At 40.2% G+C, this 20,096-nt stretch overlaps 8 protein-coding genes across 8 annotated transcripts; 5 read left to right on the top strand and 3 right to left on the bottom strand.

Moving 5' to 3' along the window:
* Positions 1 to 712: 712 nt before the first annotated feature.
* Positions 713 to 3,373, top strand: BATDEDRAFT_24556 (uncharacterized protein; the record flags this gene model as incomplete). The annotated part of the gene is made up of 2 exons (XM_006678419.1): positions 713 to 3,061; positions 3,161 to 3,373. The coding sequence occupies 2 exons, from the start codon at positions 713 to 715 to the stop codon at positions 3,371 to 3,373; spliced, it is 2,562 nt and encodes an 853-aa protein (XP_006678482.1).
* Positions 3,374 to 3,576: 203 nt separating this feature from the next.
* On the bottom strand, positions 3,577 to 5,567 carry BATDEDRAFT_88045 (uncharacterized protein; the record flags this gene model as incomplete). The annotated part of the gene is made up of 8 exons (XM_006678602.1): positions 3,577 to 3,804; positions 3,905 to 4,116; positions 4,217 to 4,325; positions 4,395 to 4,550; positions 4,615 to 4,817; positions 4,894 to 4,971; positions 5,211 to 5,328; positions 5,484 to 5,567. The coding sequence occupies 8 exons, from the start codon at positions 5,565 to 5,567 to the stop codon at positions 3,577 to 3,579; spliced, it is 1,188 nt and encodes a 395-aa protein (XP_006678665.1).
* A 324-nt stretch (positions 5,568 to 5,891) lies between these two features.
* BATDEDRAFT_88044 (uncharacterized protein) lies at positions 5,892 to 7,104 on the bottom strand (the record flags this gene model as incomplete). Its single annotated transcript, XM_006678601.1, has 3 exons — positions 5,892 to 6,293; positions 6,390 to 6,546; positions 7,028 to 7,104. The coding sequence occupies 3 exons, from the start codon at positions 7,102 to 7,104 to the stop codon at positions 5,892 to 5,894; spliced, it is 636 nt and encodes a 211-aa protein (XP_006678664.1).
* Positions 7,105 to 7,295: 191 nt separating this feature from the next.
* BATDEDRAFT_24554 (uncharacterized protein) lies at positions 7,296 to 9,360 on the top strand (the record flags this gene model as incomplete). Its single annotated transcript, XM_006678418.1, has 2 exons — positions 7,296 to 7,860; positions 8,012 to 9,360. 2 exons carry the CDS (start codon positions 7,296 to 7,298, stop codon positions 9,358 to 9,360), a joined length of 1,914 nt encoding a protein of 637 aa, XP_006678481.1.
* Positions 9,361 to 10,518: 1,158 nt separating this feature from the next.
* Positions 10,519 to 11,122, top strand: BATDEDRAFT_24553 (uncharacterized protein; the record flags this gene model as incomplete). Its single annotated transcript, XM_006678417.1, has 2 exons — positions 10,519 to 10,778; positions 10,987 to 11,122. The coding sequence occupies 2 exons, from the start codon at positions 10,519 to 10,521 to the stop codon at positions 11,120 to 11,122; spliced, it is 396 nt and encodes a 131-aa protein (XP_006678480.1).
* Positions 11,123 to 11,960: 838 nt separating this feature from the next.
* Positions 11,961 to 13,331, top strand: BATDEDRAFT_88213 (uncharacterized protein; the record flags this gene model as incomplete). Its single annotated transcript, XM_006678706.1, has 1 exon — positions 11,961 to 13,331. One exon carries the CDS (start codon positions 11,961 to 11,963, stop codon positions 13,329 to 13,331), a length of 1,371 nt encoding a protein of 456 aa, XP_006678769.1.
* A 540-nt stretch (positions 13,332 to 13,871) lies between these two features.
* On the bottom strand, positions 13,872 to 18,293 carry BATDEDRAFT_19474 (uncharacterized protein). Its single transcript, XM_006678323.1, has 12 exons — positions 18,014 to 18,293; positions 17,814 to 17,934; positions 17,148 to 17,343; positions 16,965 to 17,072; positions 16,765 to 16,876; positions 16,351 to 16,589; positions 15,672 to 16,253; positions 15,411 to 15,542; positions 15,202 to 15,322; positions 14,605 to 15,122; positions 14,196 to 14,520; positions 13,872 to 14,116 (listed from the first exon to the last, which is right to left on the bottom strand). Exons 1-12 carry the CDS (start codon positions 18,252 to 18,254, stop codon positions 13,917 to 13,919), a joined length of 2,895 nt encoding a protein of 964 aa, XP_006678386.1. The 5' UTR covers positions 18,255 to 18,293; the 3' UTR covers positions 13,872 to 13,916.
* A 139-nt stretch (positions 18,294 to 18,432) lies between these two features.
* BATDEDRAFT_88214 (uncharacterized protein) lies at positions 18,433 to 20,079 on the top strand (the record flags this gene model as incomplete). Its single annotated transcript, XM_006678705.1, has 1 exon — positions 18,433 to 20,079. One exon carries the CDS (start codon positions 18,433 to 18,435, stop codon positions 20,077 to 20,079), a length of 1,647 nt encoding a protein of 548 aa, XP_006678768.1.
* Positions 20,080 to 20,096: the final 17 nt, after the last annotated feature.

Genomic DNA, 20,096 nt, shown 5'->3' with positions numbered 1-20,096 from the left:
ATATTTACAAAATAACATTCAGCCCAACCCTACAAAAGTAGTTGAATAAATTTTATGCGAATACTTTCCAAATGTATAATCATTGATGATGACTGACATTCTCATTTTCATGCTCTTTATCACCAACAACATGGCAGATGACTAAAGTGTATGAAGCAACGCCACAAACTCCGCCAGTAAATGATCCAACCAAAAAACATAGTTATTGTGGTTTGTTCCGAATCTATTTACAACCGACAGGTTACAAAGAAAAACTTGTTTGTAAGCAGGTACAATGTTGTTTTGTCATGCAGAGCTCTGCTATGCGTGTATTGCCTCGAGTGGTATATTGTGCCTACTTGATGAATTGGATGCGTTTGGTTCTAATATGGACAAACAATTTAATCAACATGCAGATATGTAATACTAAAAGCTTTTTAATATCAATAGAAGATGAAGCGACAGGAAAAAAGCATTTATATTGATTCTGGGATACAGACTGTAAGGAGCTTAATTATCATCAATTCTCGTAAGCTTTGTCCAACTGTCAAAAGTGGTGGTAAACATGGTCTGGTCAGCTTTTCAAATTATTAAAGGCAGTAACATATACTATACGTCGTGTTTATTGAATGCATGATACGATATATGAATCGTAATCCATCCTTGTGCTATGGTATTTAGAAAATCACGCGAATTATTAACGAGTCTAACTTTATAATACTTGCTGAATCTAATGTCACAGACACTCCCAACGGAACCACTTTTAATGCAAGACAGATATATAGATAAGCAGAACAATGTGTCTGCCTATCAGGCGTATCTTGCTCAAATCGCTATTCAATGGAACCCAATCGCCAACCTAATCCCGTGCGGTATGCTTGTCCAATCTTCGGGATCTGGGAAAACAAGTCTGGCAATACATACTGCTCGGTCAATCTACACCATCTATATTGGACCACCAGCATCTCACTTGTCAGCTACTTTCCAGCAAGGCAACCACTCAAAAAATTCCAGCCATAATATTGACACAACAGGCATTGAATCCGTCATGTCCATATGCTCGCCAGACATGACTAACGAGAACATCACTATGTGGGCGCATTGTACAATTCTAGGATGCATTGCTCACTTGTGTTCAACTCTTGATTTTGAAAAGAAACTTACGCCAGCCAAATGGATCGAGATGCAATTAGGTCGCAAAGTAATTCATAAAACCCCAGATGTATACCATGGTGGCAAGACCCAGTCTCCAACTGTAGGAAAAGAATTCTGGAATTTCGTGGCATTATTAACGGAACAAGTATGGATGCAACACAAGGAAACGACCCACCAATTTGGAAATAATCTAAACATTGCTCAAGTTTTTGCCAAAGCTATTCGCGATTTGAGTCAGACTTTGCGTGCCCATTCTTCTATACAAGAAAGGGGAGTTTTTGATGGGAATGTAAGCGATGGAAGTCGACTAAGTGACTTTGGCCTTGTGTTTGTATTTGATGATATCTCGAAATGGAAAGTGAATACGCATCTTGTCGCACTTATCAAGGCCTTGGAAAAGGTTCCAACTGTTGAGCTGGCTGGATGTGCTGTGATTGGTATTATGGTGGATCAAAACCTTGCCGCTGTTGAACATGTGATTGACCAAGTAGCTGCACAAAGACTTGATGCCATGTCTGCCGGGACAGACGCAATGAAACCCAATTTGCTTAGAATGGATCCGTTTTTACGCATTCTTTCTTGGAACGCGTTTTTAGATCATCATACGCCAAGACTGTTTGATATTCTGCAGTTTGGTACATCTATTAGCAAATCAGATTCAATGCAGTCTTTACATGTATCTGATGGTTCAAGTGGAAGTGGCAAGCCATGGCGACACGTTTCACCTGCTCAGGATATATGTGAACCAATCAGCAAGTCGAGAAAGGTATCTCCAAATACAACTGTGAGTAGGTCGTGCATAAATGTTCAGTCCATTTGGCCACACCTATCCACTATAGGCAGGCCTTTGTGGAAATCCATGTTGCAAAATTATAGTATTGAAAAGGTGATTGAGTCGGCTGCCGAGTTAATCTGTGGTGGAGCGAGCAAGGCTAGAATGCTGCTTGATGGAGTTAGTCTGGCACCAGGTGGATCATCAAACAGCGAAGCCTATGATTTTACATCTACATATATTTCTCTTTTGACTATTCGCCTTTGCTTAGACTTTACGTCGACATTTCCTTACAACCTTTTAATGTGCTCATCTCACATGGCAATCTATTTTAGTATCAATGCAGTGCATGAAAACAACTGCATCCGAAAAAAGGTAGAGTCAGGTTACGTATCTGAGCCGATTATTTCTGAGGGTGCTGGATGGATTCTACGAAATAAGCAGTTTCAAACTGGATCGCATATATGGTGCAAGGCAATCCATGCATTGTACAATATGGTCAACGACAACCATATCAAAGCATCGGCCGACCCAACGCTTGTTGCACGCATACTGCTCCTCAAAACTATGGACAGGTGTACAGAACATCTACAGCCTCGACACGTACCAATCGCGAAATCTTCAAAAAAACCCAGATTAACTTCTACAGCAATGCCATCCCATGTACCAACCTTGCCTACCAAGCTGTCCACTTTTCTTCATGCCCTCTTACCAAACAAAAAGTATAAAGAGGCGGTAAAAAAATTTCCAGCTCAGTTGATGGATTCGTTGATATTTTTCAATCATTTTATACGTCTGGGTAAAGCAAACATCACTCCAGCAGTCATCCAAGCCAGCTTGAACTTTTGTTCTGGTGTGATTGTATCACCTTATAAACTCGTATTGCCAATATTGACGCCTGCATGTAATGGTAGACCAGCAAGACTATCTGCCGTGTTGGTGCGGGTTGATATGCCTGGTGAAGAAGAGTGTTCTGATGAAACGGAATGCACTCTGTTTTCCGATTGTGGGTTTGTTTTACCATCTGCCAGTGCACAATTGCAACATGAACACATCAACGGCCATTTTGAAACCTATCCTTCATATCTGGTTATCAATTTACGACTAAGTGGCAGTGCTAGCGTGACGATCAAGGCAGCATCAGATATAGATCCAGTAAGCTAAAACACATGAAATGTCTTGACAATGATATTGAAGCAGGTGGTTTTAATCCCTAGCCTTTACCAAATTAACATAAACTTTTAAATGAATCAGATGCGTTCAGTGATGAGAATGACTGGTGTGAGCGTAGCCTCGTTTGCACCACTCAATCCAGCGACAGAGTTGTGTGTGTATCCGCCACAACGCATTGTTGAAGAATACTCGACTATGGTATCGCAGTTGGCTTTGCTTTGCAATGAATCCAAGGCGTTGGCGTTTGCTATCGACTCTGCACGAGTCATGGATGATGTTCATATTGGAGGTTGAGTTGAATATGTATGAAACGACTTGAACTGAAAGAATAGAACAGAAATATCGAGTATCTGACTTGAAACAAGTCTCGGGATGAGCAAAACGTTTCAATTGAATCAATAAAATAATGATATAAATTCAAACATTACGTGCATACCGTGTTCAGTGCTATACACTATTCACGACACATGAATTTAAACTATAAAAATAAAAGTGAACTAATATTTCATTATCCTTTCCATAGCATCTGCACATCGAATGGCACTGGGGACATAAAACTTTTCAAAAATAAGGGGGAAAGGTGTATCCCATCCACACACACGTTGGATAGGTGCCTCGAGACGAAGGAAGCATTTGTCCTGGATCGTTGCGGCGATTTCCGATGCAAACCCACCGGTTTGTGGAGCTTCGTGGGAGATCAGTAGTCTTCCAGTCTTATTTACCGACTATATCAAAAATGAATCATAATTGAAACAGTAAAGGCGGTAAGCATGCCTGTGATTAAACAACACAAGCAATCATGCAAAGATTGAAATACTGAATCACCTTAACAATAGTCTCTGCATCCCATGGTAAAATCGAGCGCAAATCAATAAGCTCAACACTCAGTCCAGGCATATTTTTTTGTGCAAGCATAATAGCGTTTTCAAGAGCATATAATTGAGATCCCCATCCAATCACGGTCAAATCCGTGCCTTCTTGAATCACTTCAGCTTTTCCGAGGGGAAGAACATAGTCGTCAACTGGAACTTGTTCGACTATACGAGCAAAAGACATAAAGGGTTGGTACTATATTTTGAAATAATTGGCAACGTAAAAGCCATGATAGTACAAGTAAACATGTAGATATAAACAAACCTGCAGCACGGTAAAGAATTTTGGGTTCCATAAACAATACAGGATTTTTATCCCGAATAGCAGCGAGTAAAAGTCCTTTTGTCTGAATAGGCGAACGAGGAATAACGACCTAAAATTATGTAAAGATCAATCATCTGACTAGACATTTGACATGAATATTGAAAAATAGAATATATACCTTGATGCCTGGAGTGTGTACAAACTGAGATTCAGGACTCTGACTATGATAATGAGCACCGTGACCAACAGCCATGCAAGGCATACGAAGTGTAAGACCGCCCACGTCAAATTGTCCACCAGAACGATATCTGTATTTGGCAGCTTCATTGACAATCTAGATTTATCCAGTAATCATGAGTTTGCCATCTCAGCTCATATAAGCCTAGATTTAAAATTACCTGATCAAAGGCAGGGAAGACATAATCGGCAAACTGAATTTCAGCAATTGCAGTATGGCCAACAGCAGCCATACCAATACCAAAGCCAGCAATGCCTTGTTCGGTCAATGGTGCGTTAAATACACGATGTTTGCCATATTTCTCTGCGAGACCCATTGTACAACGGAACACACCGCCAAAACCGACATCTTCACCAAATACAACTGTGCAGTATAAAAGATGAATCAGCACAAATAATGTGTTGATGCAAATCAACGATTCAAGTGGTAGCAGACATACCGGCCTTGTCATCGGTTGCAAGAGCAGTAGAGAGTGCTTCATTTACAGCCTGATACAGATTAAGTTTCTTTGTCTCAGCTAAACCATTGAATAATAGTAAGATCAATGCAATGAATTAGCCAATAATCCACACACGACAAACTGCAGGTTGAATGGAATCTAAAGCCCCTCAACAGTTGTAAAATTGCATTCATGAACCCCAAGAATAAAATCAGTTCCCATGTGACCACAGTGGGATCGAGAGCCATTTTTCAACTGTTCATCGAATCAAAAGTGCAGTTGAGCTTGAGTGAGACAGCAGCAAGATTCAATCTTACAATTCTTAACAGCAGCCAGCTCGGGGTTAGCCAATGCCTTTTCCTTTGTGTCCATGATGAATTTGGACTCATTAACACCAGGCAGAAATCCGCCTGCAGGTGGTGGACCGCTTGCATACTGAATTATCCCGTAGTATTAGACATGATCAGTTGGTTAGTACAGTTGTCATGGCAATGAATGAACACAAGGACTCTTGGTTATACAGTTGGGTTTGGTCGAGTGCGAGATCTACTCTAGCAACATAAACGGTCGTTGAATAAAGCAATACATACAAATCGAGAGGCAGAGCGAACAACACATTTGTTGGTGCAGACAATGGAGTTTGTACAGATCTTTGCAGCCAGATGTCTGAACATGGTCCGTAGAGTAGCAACTTGTGAAATCAAATTTTACAATTCAAGACAACGAATGAAACTCAAAGATTGTGTCACGTGGATACTGCAACAATCAACTTGTCAATCCAAAACCATTCTTGTGTTGGTTCAAGTTGTTCAAGTGCGATCGTACAATAGAAATTCAACTGTGTATTCATACTAGTGTTCAATCGCATTGTATGGTCATTAGAATGTACAAATTGTCGAGTAAACATAAACCGTGGTTCATTCATTTCATAACTGCAATACTCCAAAAACAATGTCTGCACAATCTCCGGGTTATATTCTAGATTTCTGATCATCAAATCATTTACTGCGCTCATCACGGCGACTTCGTCTATCATCTGTCTTTGTAGGCGGATAATCCAAAGTGCCTCTAGCACTCCGTGATTCAACTGAGCGGTCGTTACGATCAGAATATTCCTTCCTGTCACCATAACGACGGTCATCTCGGTAACGATCTGATTTGGAATGGTCATTACGACGATCATCACGAGAGGGACTACGCGAGCGATAACGACGATCATCACGGGGAGGACTGCGAGAACGATAACGACGATCAGGACTACGGGAGCGATATCGGCTGCTACGAGACTCGTATCTGTAATCTTCACGGCGGTAACTGTCACGATCATAATCTCTATCCCGTACACGATCTCTTTGGCTACTTCCTCCAGGTCGACGATCAGATAGTGGTGTTTTTGCCCACTGACAAGAACATGTCATGGAACAATATGCAACAACAAATCAGCACACAATGTATCTTTTATAGCAATACGTTTTAAGCAATACTACTGTACATGCCTCAATAACAAGACTCTTTCCGTCAACTTCTTTTCCATTCAGTGAATCAAATGCATCCTGTGCATCTTGTGGGTCTTTATACTCGACAAATGCAAATGACGAGGCACCATGTGGACCACGACGGTTGGGAAAATCACATCGAATAGTTTTCCCGATCCTGTAAATAGTGAGGAACAAAGACATTGGATTGGAGCAGCCAAATTCGACAAGATTCATGATGGATTAGCATTTCGTAATGAACGGCACAATGTTCGATAACGAGTCAATGTGTAGTAGTTTGGATCAAGTATATTATCGACAATCAGAGCCAGAAACTGTATAAATATATCCAGCTAGTGTTCAAGTAGCAAATCGATCGAACCCAAGAGTATTAAATACAGACAATAGTTTAAAATAAGTTGAAACGATTTAAACAGGTTTGATCTGGTAACAAATCCAAACAAGTTTAGCCAGGCTATTTGCATTCTGCCTGGCTGTATTATAGTTCAATAAACCCAGTCTATTCTCCAGTTCATCATGCATTCATGCTAGTATGGAAACAGTAGATGCAACTCGACAGTAGTGAATCTGCCAGACTAGGCCATGAAAGGTCTGATAACAAATAGCAAAACACTAGCAAAAAGCAGCCAAGCACATACTTTTCAAACAGACTGGAGAGTGTGACTGTACTAGTATCAGGACTAAAGCCACGAACAAACAGAGTAGTTTTACTCATGAAAATACACTAGCAAGACGGAGTAGGTTCAAGTATGTCGCAACCAATGCCAAACTGGCGGAGTTTTTGTAAGAAATAAAAAGTGAAATCACTTGCACGTGATCAGATTACTGGACAACAAATTTAAATTGTTTGTCCGATTGTCAAGATTAATCGATTATTGATTGCTGGCATAAGCTTGTTACTATCCAATGAGAGACGCTCGTAAACTGTGTGGTCTTACTGTTCACCAGAAACTGGCTCGTTCTTCTGTTTCTTTGGCGTTGGATGCTCAAGACAATCAAACACTCACAAACTCCAATTCACAACCCAAATCTCGGTCCGATAAAACTGGACTCGGAGTGCAATGTCCAGAATATGCATTTAAAGATACTGATGAAAAGGGAAGATCAAATGGCAGTATTTCTAATGCCAGTAAGCGAAAACAGGCTCATCAAGCACCTGCTGACTATAGAGGAAAGGCTTACTTGGGCGTGCCCTCTCCTGCTGATCCATTCTCGGTGTTTGTATGGTATGCTGCCCGCCAACCTGAATCGGATCCAGAATTTGTGTGTGTAGATATTACCGTCGATGGGAAACGATCTCCTGGATGGGTTATAAGATCTGGTAGGAAGCACGGAGTCTCTATTGGCCAGATTATGCATCGAGGAAAACCTACTTTGTTTGAATTCAGTCCTGCCAAAACCAATTCAAGCGTCAAACCTACAGCACATCGTCCTGTTTTGGCGGGTACCATTGAAGCCAAATTTTGGAGAGGTATGTGCATAGTCTTTACAGCGCAGTCATTTTACTGCTGGTTATGGTGTATCTGGAATAACAGCGAGCCAAATTTGTTGGTATTGACTGTAGAATGGATATCACAATATACTAATGGCAATTATGTGATTCGCTATTGTGATTGGTTTAGTCATGAAATTGGATGGATCCGCGGTTCCTCCTGCCAAACGACAAAAGAAAGACATAGATCCGGAAAACACAGCAGATGTAACGGACAGCGATGAGGATGATCCCACTGAATATATTCCTGACGAGGGTGTACCTGCTTTATGCGTCCTCACTCTTCATTACAGAGATATGACATGGCTAACGAGTAACTCCAATTCTGGAAATACCGGTGTTTTTCGTGGTAGTCGTACTGCATTCAATGATGTTACGAACCAGCGAACCAATTTGAGTCGAGGAGATACTTTGGCAAAGAACAATCTTGAATCCACTTCTAGTAAGGGATTGGGCAGTGTCACCGCGACTACTTTAAAAAGTGACTGGACTTTGATTCATGAACCATCAAAAAAAGCTTCCAATGCTTTGATCATGTCTGAGCTTAGTACCACTCTTAGTTCTCCAATAGTCTCAAAGCACCATCAGATGAATTTCTCTTGTCTACAAAGCTCTCCCATGCATCCAAACAATCCATGCACACCTACACACAATAGTCTGATGGGTCCTTCATCTCATCCCGTGTTTTCTACCTTGTTCCCCGAGTGTAATCCAATGGCAATTGACTCACTTTGTTCTGTGACCAGTAGTCGAAACACGCACAGTTTTGAAGCTATAGATCAACAGCAAGATGGTTGGAAATCTCCATTGGTATCAAAGTCAGATATGACAATGTGCAATTCACCAATTGTTGCTATTGAACCTGACAAGTCCAAGCCCGAGTCTTTGCATTTATTGGAGTCGCATCAACAGCCATGTAGTGATGAGGAGCAAAGTCATGATGTTTCAAGCACACGCAAACATTCTTTATCTACTCTTCTGTTTGCAGTGGATACAATTTTATCTCCACTAGTAATGTCTGACAGTAACCAGACTTTATCTACTACTCAGTGTTTGGCTCCATCTGTGCCTCAAGCTCAAGCAAGTTTAAAGCATATCACTCCGAATCGATCGCGCATTCCAATCAGTATTCATCAATCTTCAAAAGAGCATCAATCAAGTGTATCTGATAATCCAACCACGTCAGCAAAACTTATCACCATGGGCCGTATTGCTCTTTGTATCACGGATACCAAAACCAGCTTATTGAACACGCTTTCTCGATCTGTACGCAAGCTTCTCAATACAGATGGAGATGTTTGTGTAATGGACACTAAATCCTGTATAAATGGGTCAAGCCAAAATGATGAGTGTCTGGATGTGGGTGGGGTTGGAAAGGCAGGCGTTTGGGTCGAGTCTAGTCTTTCTGAGTGTGTTTCATTTAGCAAGATAAGTGATGCCTGCGTGAGTACCATCAAAAGCATTCATGTTGTATTTTGAAATTTACAAATGCTTTTCTTGACATGGACAAGTATCTAAGCCATTTCTTCCAAGTACTGTTGAATAAAATGAGGTGTTTGCTGCGCTTGAATGAAAATTTTATCAAGATAGCCTTTAGGAATACTCGCACATTATAATTGACAACAATAAGAGTGTGAATGGAGAGATAAATTAAGAATTGTCAGTAATCATTTTGATGGCTTGAAACAAGCTGCTGCTACTGCATTTTGGAAACAAAAGTTTTTGGCTTGTAAAGTTACGACTTTTATATTGAATTAGAAGGAGCAGTAGAACGTATCAACAAGTCAGATTGTTGCTATAGTATAGGAAATACGGGCAATAAATGCTCATGTCATTTGAATCAACAATCTACCGATATTTGTAAACAACATCACCAAGAAAACATACTTTTGTACTAAACAATCTGATCCCAGTAAGCTAGCAACACTTTGGAAATAGGTGCGCTTGATGGATCATCATTTGGCACATGTATGGATAGAGCAAGAACACGAAATGAATGTATTAAAGTTGTGAGCAAATGTTGAAGTTGATGCCGAGAGTTGAACAATCATGTCACACTATTTGTTACAAGGGACACTGTATTGTCATGTAGAACAATGTTGACAACCATAAAAGATCAAGATTGATACTAGTAATAAAAATGGCAGCGTGAACTTGCAGCCCACAATGTAAACCTGCAACTCTCAAACTCTCTTGCTCAAACTTCAAAAGGACATTATAAGTCTGGTGGCGGTTGTGGCAGAAGCAGCAACCAAACCCAACCATATAGAAAAAGGTGGTTAAATTAATTTTACGTAAGTATTTTCCAAAATATGATACGCTGATGATGATAGTTCACTTGAATTATCAATCTGCTGAATGATTATAATCAACTGTGCCACCTTGACGTAATTAAACTATTGGATAACGCGTTTTGCTTTTATAACTCATCTGGCGCAGCCATTGGCGATGAAGCAATTATGACTGAAGCGTATCTGCTAGAAAGATAATCCCAATAATTCTCTGCCAAGAATTTATTGATATTTCCCAAGCATGAAATGCAATAGCTTACAAAGATAACTCAGCTACTGTCTATAAATAGCTGATTGATTTCACAGTCTCATCTCATTGCTCACATCTCTAATCTTTAAACCAAGTATGCAATTCTCCTTTACCAAAAGCATTTCATTTGTTGTTTTCGCTAGTGCACTTACTGTCGGCGCAGTAGCTTTCCCTCAAACTCCCGGTGGTGCTGGATGCCAACTTGGACACCAAAAATGCGTCACTGATGCTTCTGGAAAGGCTTCTTCCTTCAATATGTGCACACAAGATGCTCCAGGATCAACTGCCTGGGTTAATATTGCCTGTGGCGAGGGAACCTTTTGCCAAGTATACCCAACTCTTGCTACTGCTATTATGTGTGTCTAAAAGATTTCAAGTCAAGCTGATGTTTGCTAAAGATACCGAGCCATATTGGCAATTTCTTAAAGTTCAAGTGTTCCAGTCATAGACCATATACAGCAGTCTTTTACTGCCAGCTGAAAGGCTTTTTTATTTATTGTGCCTATTTCACTTTCATTAGGGTCTCCAAATATATATGATTTTATTCTTATAACTACTATAAAGTAATTCAATTGTTTTGAGTGGGTGCCAAGGAGATTACACGATTATTTCAGGTCAATGTGCGGACTTTAGATGGAACCACGCTTTTACCAAAACAGGGCCAAATAGGAAACGTCGTCCTATATTAATCAAAGGGTGATCCACAAATTGGCTGTATCAACAAGCTGAATTGTCGCCGCAATACAGGAAACATGAGCAACAAATGTTTCTCCATTTAAATCAGCAAGTAAATAATCCAACGATATTTGCAAAACAACAGGGTTGATAATCTCTCGTTTTTTGATTCCATCTCTCTGTATTCATGCTCTTTGCAACCAGTTATAATCAAAATCAAACTTTGGCTTCATTCCAGGGCTATTTGAACCTAGTTCTCATGTGACAATCAGTCTTATTTGATGTTCAATTTACAGGTTGTAGTCACATTGTTATTGTACCAAAACGTTGCAACACCAATGAGTCAGAACTTTAACCTAGCTAAACTCCCTTGCAGTAAATATTCTTGTGCAAGTGTTAATGTGCCCTTATCTCCAGCTGTGTTTTCATTGGACTACCCCGTCCTACTCTGCAATTTCTCCATCCTGTGTTATGCTTTGTGATATACAATGAATCAATCAAGTAACCTGGATGAGCTGGGTGTGTTCATTGGCACAATACCCAGTTTCAATTGTTTTGTTTAGCATCCTACTGTTGATGATCGGTATTGCTAGCTATACCAGTTTCAAACAACTGCTTCATTAGTCAAGCCATTTGTTTAACCACTACCCAAGGCTTGATATAATACAAACTTATTTGACCACTTTAAAATAGAACATCCATTGTTTAAACTTGTCAACTATAAACCAACCCTTGAGCACAAAGGGACCAATTGAAGTACATGCTACGTCAGTTTATTACTAAACTCACAAGCATCCTCCCTTATCAATGTGAGGCAAAGCCAGATATAAAGTCGGTAAATATTGTAGCCATTACATAGTAAAATGAAACTTGAATTGTCAATCGTATTGCTATACGCATTCTCTCCCATCATACCAGTTTTGGGAATAAATCCTGAACCCATCTCCACATCGGTCGTAGACGATTATATTAGTGAAACCACATCGTCGTCATATTCAACCCCAACTCAGACTAGCGATGCATTAAACACCATGCCGCCCGTTTCAAGAAGTACCTTGGCTCCTTCACCCAACAATGAACCTCGAAAATTGCCCCGACTTCGAGGTCAAAGACTTGACATTAAAATCATGGTTATGTTTATTTTGAAGCTTTTTGAAATGATTGGAGAAATGCCAGGACAACCTGGTCCCGATGGTTACTATATTGGAGAAGAGGAATCACTTCCACCATCTTCACAATCTGGAAGTTCTTCAAAATTAGAAAAGCTTACCAAGCTATTCGAAAAACCACCACCATCACAGTCTCCACCATCATCTCCATCTTCACAACCTGGAAGTTCTTCAAAACTAGGAAAGCTTACCAAGCTATTTGGAAAATCACCACCATCACAGTCTCCACCATCTCCACCATCGTCATCACCACCGCAATCTCCACAACTTGGAAGTTCTTCAAAATTAGAAAAGCTTGCCAAGCTATTCGAAAAACCACCACCATCACAGTCTCCACCATCATCTCCATCTTCACAACCTGGAAGTTCTTCAAAACTAGGAAAGCTTACCAAGCTATTTGGAAAATCACCACCATCACAGTCTCCACCATCATCTCCACCATCGTCATCACCACCGCAATCTCCACAACTTGGAAGTTCTTCAAAATTAGAAAAGCTTGCCAAGCTATTCGAAAAACCACCAGCAGCTGATTCTACTGCTGCACCTGATCTTATTCTTACAGCAGATGGTGTTGCTCAAGAAGAAATAACAATTTTGGTAAGAAGTTGTGGCAACTATGGAGCGCGAATGTTTCAATGGGCAACTGAATCAAAAAACTTGATGACTTCAGTTCAACCCTCAAAGTATCCTAGACTCGAAAGAATTCAAAAAGAGCTTATCTTACTTTTCAGTTTGATTGCAGGCGCTGTAATGAACTTGCTCTCTGGATGTGACTTGGCTATTGATACTCTTCAGAGAGACGACACCAAATACGCTGATATGTCTGATCTTATTTTCGATCTTATGAGGGAAATTACTTTAATCCTTAGAGAAAAAGTTAAACTTTTGGTTGCTATGCTTAGTTCTCTTTCCTCTGATTTAAGCAGAGTGATTAAAAGGCTCAAATCGTTTGAAGAACAAACCCTAGTTATGCACGGTACAGTAGGTTATTTGGCATCCGCTATTTACAATCTAAAGCTCGAAGTAAAGGCAAAAGCAAAAGCAAAAGCGCTATATAGAGAATAAGTTTACTTCAAGTCGAATAGGGCTGAAATCAGGTTTTACATAAAAACCGTCTAAAATAAACCAATAATTGTCTGCAATCAACATTTTCAAATGATATAACAGTATGCATGTCAAGATGAACTATCAACGAGATTTAGACAGTCAAATGGTGTAGATCTTAAACTGTCAAGAGTCACAACCAATTCAAAGAATTGTATCAATAGTTTGGCATCGCTTAGTCACTTGGTAAAACAAAAAACGTTAATAGTAGCTGTTGCACAAAAACAACGCATGTGACACAATGGCATAAGTGACCATCAATAAATGAATTTTGATAGATGTAGTGGAAAGCATAAAGTATATCGTCATTTAAAGTGGCATCTCAAGAATTGCATGGTTTACAGCTAGCGACAATGTGAATGTATTAATGAATGGCAGTCAAGTCGACACGGCCAATAGCTCAACCCTATTGATCATGACAGCCACTGATTCACCTCTGACAAATCAAATAAGCCTGATTCCTTTCAATTTCAGTCAAGATATAGGGAAATAGACAAGATTCTAGTCAGCAGTCCCAAAAAGTAAATTTTATTCCCAAAAGCAATATCAAAGGCCGGAAAAGGCACCAGACATGAGTTCTGCAACCTCTTTTTTGTGGACCGAGGTTATACCGGTAGCAACAGCGGCATTAGGTGGACGACCGTGATATTTGAGCTTAGCGCCAGCGGGCAAGAGCTGCTCCAATCTTGGTGCAATAAACGTGTACGAACCTTGGTTCTGAGCCTCTTCTTGAACATAGACATATTCTATAGTATAATAAAGCAATTTTTCAAAAATGAATAAATTCAAAATGCAAAGATATTAAAGCATGACCAAATCACTAACCCGTAGCGTTGGGGAAACGAGCAACTTCGACTTCAAGATCGTCGGCGGGGAAAGGACAGATTTCTTCAATGCGCACAAAAGCAACTGTGTCATCCAAGTTACGTGTAGCACGCTCTTTGATCATATCATAATAAAGTTTGCCGCTAATGAAGCAAACGCGACGAACAGCAGCAGCCTTGTCAGTATTGGCAAAAACAGGATCAGGAAGTACTGGCAAGAAAGTTGTGCCTGGCATCATGTCCGTCAAATCAGATGTGGCTGATGGATGCCTCAACAACACCTTTGGGCCTGCAACAATCAGAGGTTTGCGATAGTTTCTCAGCAACTAGAATACACAATACAATAATCAAGTCAGCACCTGATACTCGGATCTGAAATAGTATGTAAACCCAGTTATTATGCATTTCACCTGGCGACGAAGTAAGTGGAAATACTGTGCAGGTGTGGTGGGGTTGACAACATGCATATTAGGATTGCAGTCTTTCGGCGTAGTTCCCTTCACATCGAACCGATCGTCACAAAGCTGCAGGAATCGTTCAATATGACAGCTCGAATGTTCAGGTCCAGCGCCGTCATATCCATGAGGCAACAGCATAACCAGGCCACTCTGTCTCAACCACTTTGTTTCACCACTAGCCAAACAGGTGTCGATGATAATTTGAGCACCATTGTAAAAGTCGCCAAACTGAGCTTCCCAAATACAGAGACGATTGGGGGTTTCCCATGAAACACCATATTCAAACCCAAGAACGGCATATTCTGATAAATGTGAGTTGGCAATCTCGAGCTTTCCTTGATTTTCAGGAGCTTGAGCCATACGATTTAGAGGAATAATGGTTCGCTCATCAGACGAATCAACCAGCATGGCGTGACGTTGGGAAAATGTGCCACGACCAACATCTTGGCCAGAGATACGTACATGATAGCCTATTTATAAAATGTTTAGTTACATTTGAAAGAGTTTAACCATTTATATAAAACATGGCAAATAATAAGTTTTACGTACCTTCTAAAAGCAGAGTACCAAAAGCCATGGCTTCGGCAGTTGCCCAGTCTAGTCCGACGCCAGAGTTGACTTTGGAAATACGGTTGGCAATATGGTGACGCTCTAGACGAGAGTGGGTGACCTAGGTACCAATAGCATTAACAATGCAATCAATACAAACTACTAAAAATGTATATATCAGTCACAGCAAAAGGCATGATCCAACTTACAAACCCTTCTGGTCGTGTAACAGATGCAATACCAACGCGTTTCAACTTCTCGGCATCGACACCAGTATCCAACTTGGTCACTGCACTAGTGGGAAGAACCATGTTTTCCCATTTTCCCTTGAAAGCTTCCATCTTTCAAAACCAGAAATTAACAATGAGATGAATCACCAAAATGTAATGATGCGTATACAACAAGATACAGTCAATTCAGCTTGCCTCTGGCTTAAAATCATAGCTCTCTTCAAGTTTCTTTTCTAAAACGTTGGAGTACCATTCACGAACAGAATCAATCTCGGATCTCGAAGTAAATACGCCTTCTTCAAGCAAAGAGTCTTCATATTTTGATGGAACTGTTTTTAGTGATCGAATCTTTTTGTACATCACAGGTTGAGTGAATGCAGGCTCGTCCAGCTCATTATGTCCCAGTCGACGATAGGCAATCATGTCAATAATGATGTCCTTGTGGAACTTGTTTCGATATTCAAATGCCATCGAAGTTGCGTATGCAACATCCTCAGGGAAATCGCCATTCACATGAATAACGGGACAGTTGATCATTTTACCAACATCAGAAGTGTATATGGTGGAGCGAGCGTTCATGGCTGGAGTGGTGTATCCAATTTGATTGTTGACAATAAGATGAACAGATCCACCAGCTGTATAGTGAGGAAGATTAGCAAGACCAAGGGTTTCAGTGACAACACCCTGACCAGCAAAGGCTGCATCTCCATGAAGTTGAACGCACATGACACGATCACCAATATAGCAATCCTGCTCATTTCCAGCCTCAAGCAAATGCATTTGACGAGCACGAGCTTTTCCTAATGCCACTGGGTTTGCAGCCTATATAGCCATATATGGATGATGAATAAAATATAACTAATGTAGGCTTTTGAAAAAACAAATGCTCAATGCCAATTAGTGGAATAAAACAATATACCTCCAAGTGAGATGGGTTGTGAAGCATTGAAACGTGGATTTTTTCAGGGCCACCAACTTCAATATCAGTAGAAATAGCCAAGTGGGAAAGTACATCAGCGTTGATATTAAGTTCGGCAGGAGCTTCGCTGCTACCCTTGACTTTGGCAAATATTGCAGCCGGATCATAGGTCAGCAGATCGCTTAAAAGGTTAAGACGACCACGATGAGGCATGCAGAGAACAGCATCATGCAATCCGGCTATAATCGCATTGACAGATAATACTAGAGTCAATACATCAAAGTAAACGACAAAAATAAAAGCAGCCCGTCAACAAAAACTCACCGATGCTAGCGTCACGGAAAAGAGTATACATGACAATCTGAGTCGCCATTTAAAAGACCGGAAAGATTGTAACGACACGAAAATCAATACTATTGTAATGTAAATACTCGTAAATACAGTCACTCACCATCATACTCTCAGCACCTTGAAGACCATACCGCTTAACCTGCGGGAATTTTCTAGCCATAAAGTGATCAAAAACCTAAAATGAAAAATGACGAGTAAAAAGTTGTTTGTATACTAAAACTTGCACTCTTATTCAACAAATTTAAAATTTGACAGTGTATTACCTCGGATTTTGTCAAAAGAGATGAAAAGTAGCGTTTCTCATCAGCTGAAAAAGTGCGTTTTTCATACGACTCGACATGTTTTGCAAACCAAAGACGTTCTGATTTGATCTATTCAAATATTATCGAGTAAGATAATGATGATTTTTAAAAATCAACAAAATATACATTCGCGACTTTACGTACAGGAATATGGCTAAATTCAAACCCAATACGACCACAGTACGATTTTTTCAAATGATTTAAAATGGTCTCAAGAGATGCATGTTCCTTGGAAACAGAGGGATCGCTTGTCTTGCCAATATGTAAAATACCAGCCAGATCAAAAACCTCGTTAGGATTAGTCAATCCATATCGATCTGGACTGATATCGCGCAGATTCCTGCAATTAATACAATCGTATGATGATTTTACATGTTAAAACAACATAATTCACAATAAACCAGTATCACAATTTAGCATTAGTAGAAACAATATTAAATCCAGTCAGTTTACTGGATATTGTGTTCCTCAATGGGAATTACAAGTAAATGTTGAATGATTAGCATGCAAACAACAGTTGTATCACTGAGATATGCAATCCTTGTTCTGTTGAACTAGGACGTAATGTATATGTTTTTAGAATACGACTGCAAATGCGGGTTTGATTAAAGATCACGTGTAGATAAGTAGAAGGATGAATTGTAGGTTCAAAGGCATCATGACAGGTCAGGACATGAAGAGCATTGAAGTGAATGAGCTGATTGAATAAGAGTAGCAACCAAAGTGAATATACTGAATGATCATAGTGACTATAGCGGAAATAAAAAGTGTGATCGATTGTTGGGATAGTAGTGAAGCAAACTACTCAACTCAAGAGCAGTCAAGCCAAGAGGATCAATGTTGGCAATACGATGTCCTTGACTGCGAAATGCGTATACCAGACGAAGTAGGTTAGCATTCTTGTTTCTGTTGGCTAATTCCTCTGGTGTATCTATTGCATATATGTATTAATTTGAATTCACCAAATCAAGTATTTAAATGCATTCAAGCAACAGCACTAAATGGTATACATTCTTCAGCTTGAATAGAACGAGGAATTCGGTAGCCATATACGTCCTTATCGTAGTAATAGGAGGCACGCTGAGCGTAGTTGAATCCATTCAGAGATTTGACAGCAGTTGTTGGTGGAATGGTTCGAGACTGAACACGGAGGCAGGATGCCGCATGATTAGAAAAAGCTCTAGTACCAGCAATCGTAGTGGCAAAAAAAGAGCGACGCAGCAAAGCAGAATAAGCGGTAGTCAGAGTCATGGTGGTTTTGAGTAGATCCAACCTCGATGTTCAAACTGCAAATCTAATCGTTGGTTGAAAAAGCTGAAACCATTTACAAACCGCATGTCGATGAGCGTACACGATTTGCACTGTTCGATCTTTTTTTCAGTCAACATTTGGAATCAAAATCACTAAAAATACTCTTACGATTGTTTCTATGCATAAATTTGTTCACAGTATTCATACTTCCAACCGGGCTGCTGCTCGGTTGAATACGATTTTTATTTCTCGTCATTCATTCCTCAAATACTTTTCAACCGATATTACTCAACCCGCCACTATTGTCGATACGATCCCTGCTACCTTGATTACCACTAAAAAACCTGCAATCCAAATAGTTAATCCTTATGTAAATCCTGACACTGGATCACCTTTGAAAACTGATGAAATGCCCATTCAATTTCGTCATTTGATTGCTAGTATTTCTAAAAACAAAATGGAAGATGCGCTTGTTCAATTCGCAGCCATCGAGCAGTCTGATCCTCTCATGCTCCATGCATTGACTGTTTCTGGATTCAATGCTCTTATTCGTGCTGTTTCTGATCCCACTCGTAGATTTTTCAAAAACTATACGTACGAGCAGCGAGTTGTCCACTCTCGTAAGATACTTGATAGTCTCGAATCAAGCGGTAAAAAACCCAATATCAAAACATTTGAACATCTAATATCCCTCTACACCAAAACTGAGGATATCGAGTCCATCAAGCATTTGCTTTCCTGGATGAAGGCTCGTATCATCAATGCCAAAAACAGCAAGCCCATGCTTCAATGTCTGATTCACGCCAACACTGGTGCTGGGAATCTTCGTCATGCTATGGAATACTTTCATAAACTACGACAACTGGAACTCAACAGTGTAGATCCATTCAATGTGCTCATGCGTTCTCAAGCCCACTATAATCAGGAGGACAATCTTAAACAGACATACGCTCTGATTCAAGATTCTGGGTGTACTCCTACAGTAAGCACGTTCGAGATCATGTCCAGTTTTTACTTTGCCAAGCGAGATTACCCAACCGTCTTGAAATATATAGACTTGTGTAAGCAGCAATGCAAACCTGCTACTGGACATGCTCCAGGAAAACTGTCTGTATCCATGTACTACATGCTCGCATTCATTCTCAACAACCAAGGCGCCTTTAAAGAAGCACACAAGGCCATTACCGACATGAAGTCATTTGACATGAAGCTGACCAAGCAATTAATGGTTGAAAATATATTTGCTCAGGCATTTCAGTGTCCATCTGGTCATGTGGATGGAACGAAACGTATCTGGATGGAATATGTCAAGCTTCCCGACATTTTACAATCGCATGGTCGTATCCTCAAAGCAATGGCTCACTTATTTGGTCCCATGTCTTCACCAGAAGATCTTGCTACACTTGAAAAGCTGTGCATGGAAAGCGGTATTGGATACTCTACAATGCTGACGTGTCTTGTTAGTGGATACACATCGATCGACGATATGAACACTGCTCGCATGATTCTTTCTCATTTAGAGTCACTAGAGAAACCCGCTTCACCTCAACTCCATAGTCGTGTTGTTCAAGCGTATGCTAGAATAGGCAATATTTCTGAAGCTATTTCATATATTCAAACTTTAAATAAGATGGACATTGCAGTACATCCAACCACTCTGTACTATGCTCTTGGTAAAGCTCTGCGTGTTCAACCCGATCTAGCTGGGCAATTAGAAACCATGATTTTAGAAATGATTCCAGAAATGACCAAGGAGCATATGTACAAGCGTGCGGGTTGGTCAGATAAAAAGAATACATCTGAAGTCGAGGAAACTTTGGAATAAAATGCTAAATAATAGTA

The sequence above is a fragment of the Batrachochytrium dendrobatidis genome (assembly GCF_000203795.2).
Source record: "Batrachochytrium dendrobatidis JAM81 unplaced genomic scaffold BATDEscaffold_5, whole genome shotgun sequence".
Taxonomy (NCBI): Eukaryota; Fungi; Chytridiomycota; class Chytridiomycetes; order Rhizophydiales; genus Batrachochytrium; species Batrachochytrium dendrobatidis.
Note: the sequence above shows the minus strand (reverse complement) of the source record. Positions and strands in the feature narration are given on the sequence as shown.

Bases quoted from the DNA above. Each gene is read 5' to 3' on its own strand.
- BATDEDRAFT_19474 (XM_006678323.1), bottom strand. From the start codon at position 18,254: ATGACTCTGACTACCGCTTATTCTGCTTTGCTGCGTCGCTCTTTTTTT. The intron at 17,073-17,147 runs GTACGTAAAGTC...ATATTTGAATAG, and splicing joins TTGAATTTAGCCATATTCCT to ATCAAATCAGAACGTCTTTG. The intron at 14,521-14,604 runs GTGAAATGCATA...TGTGTATTCTAG, and splicing joins TCCACTTACTTCGTCGCCAG to TTGCTGAGAAACTATCGCAA.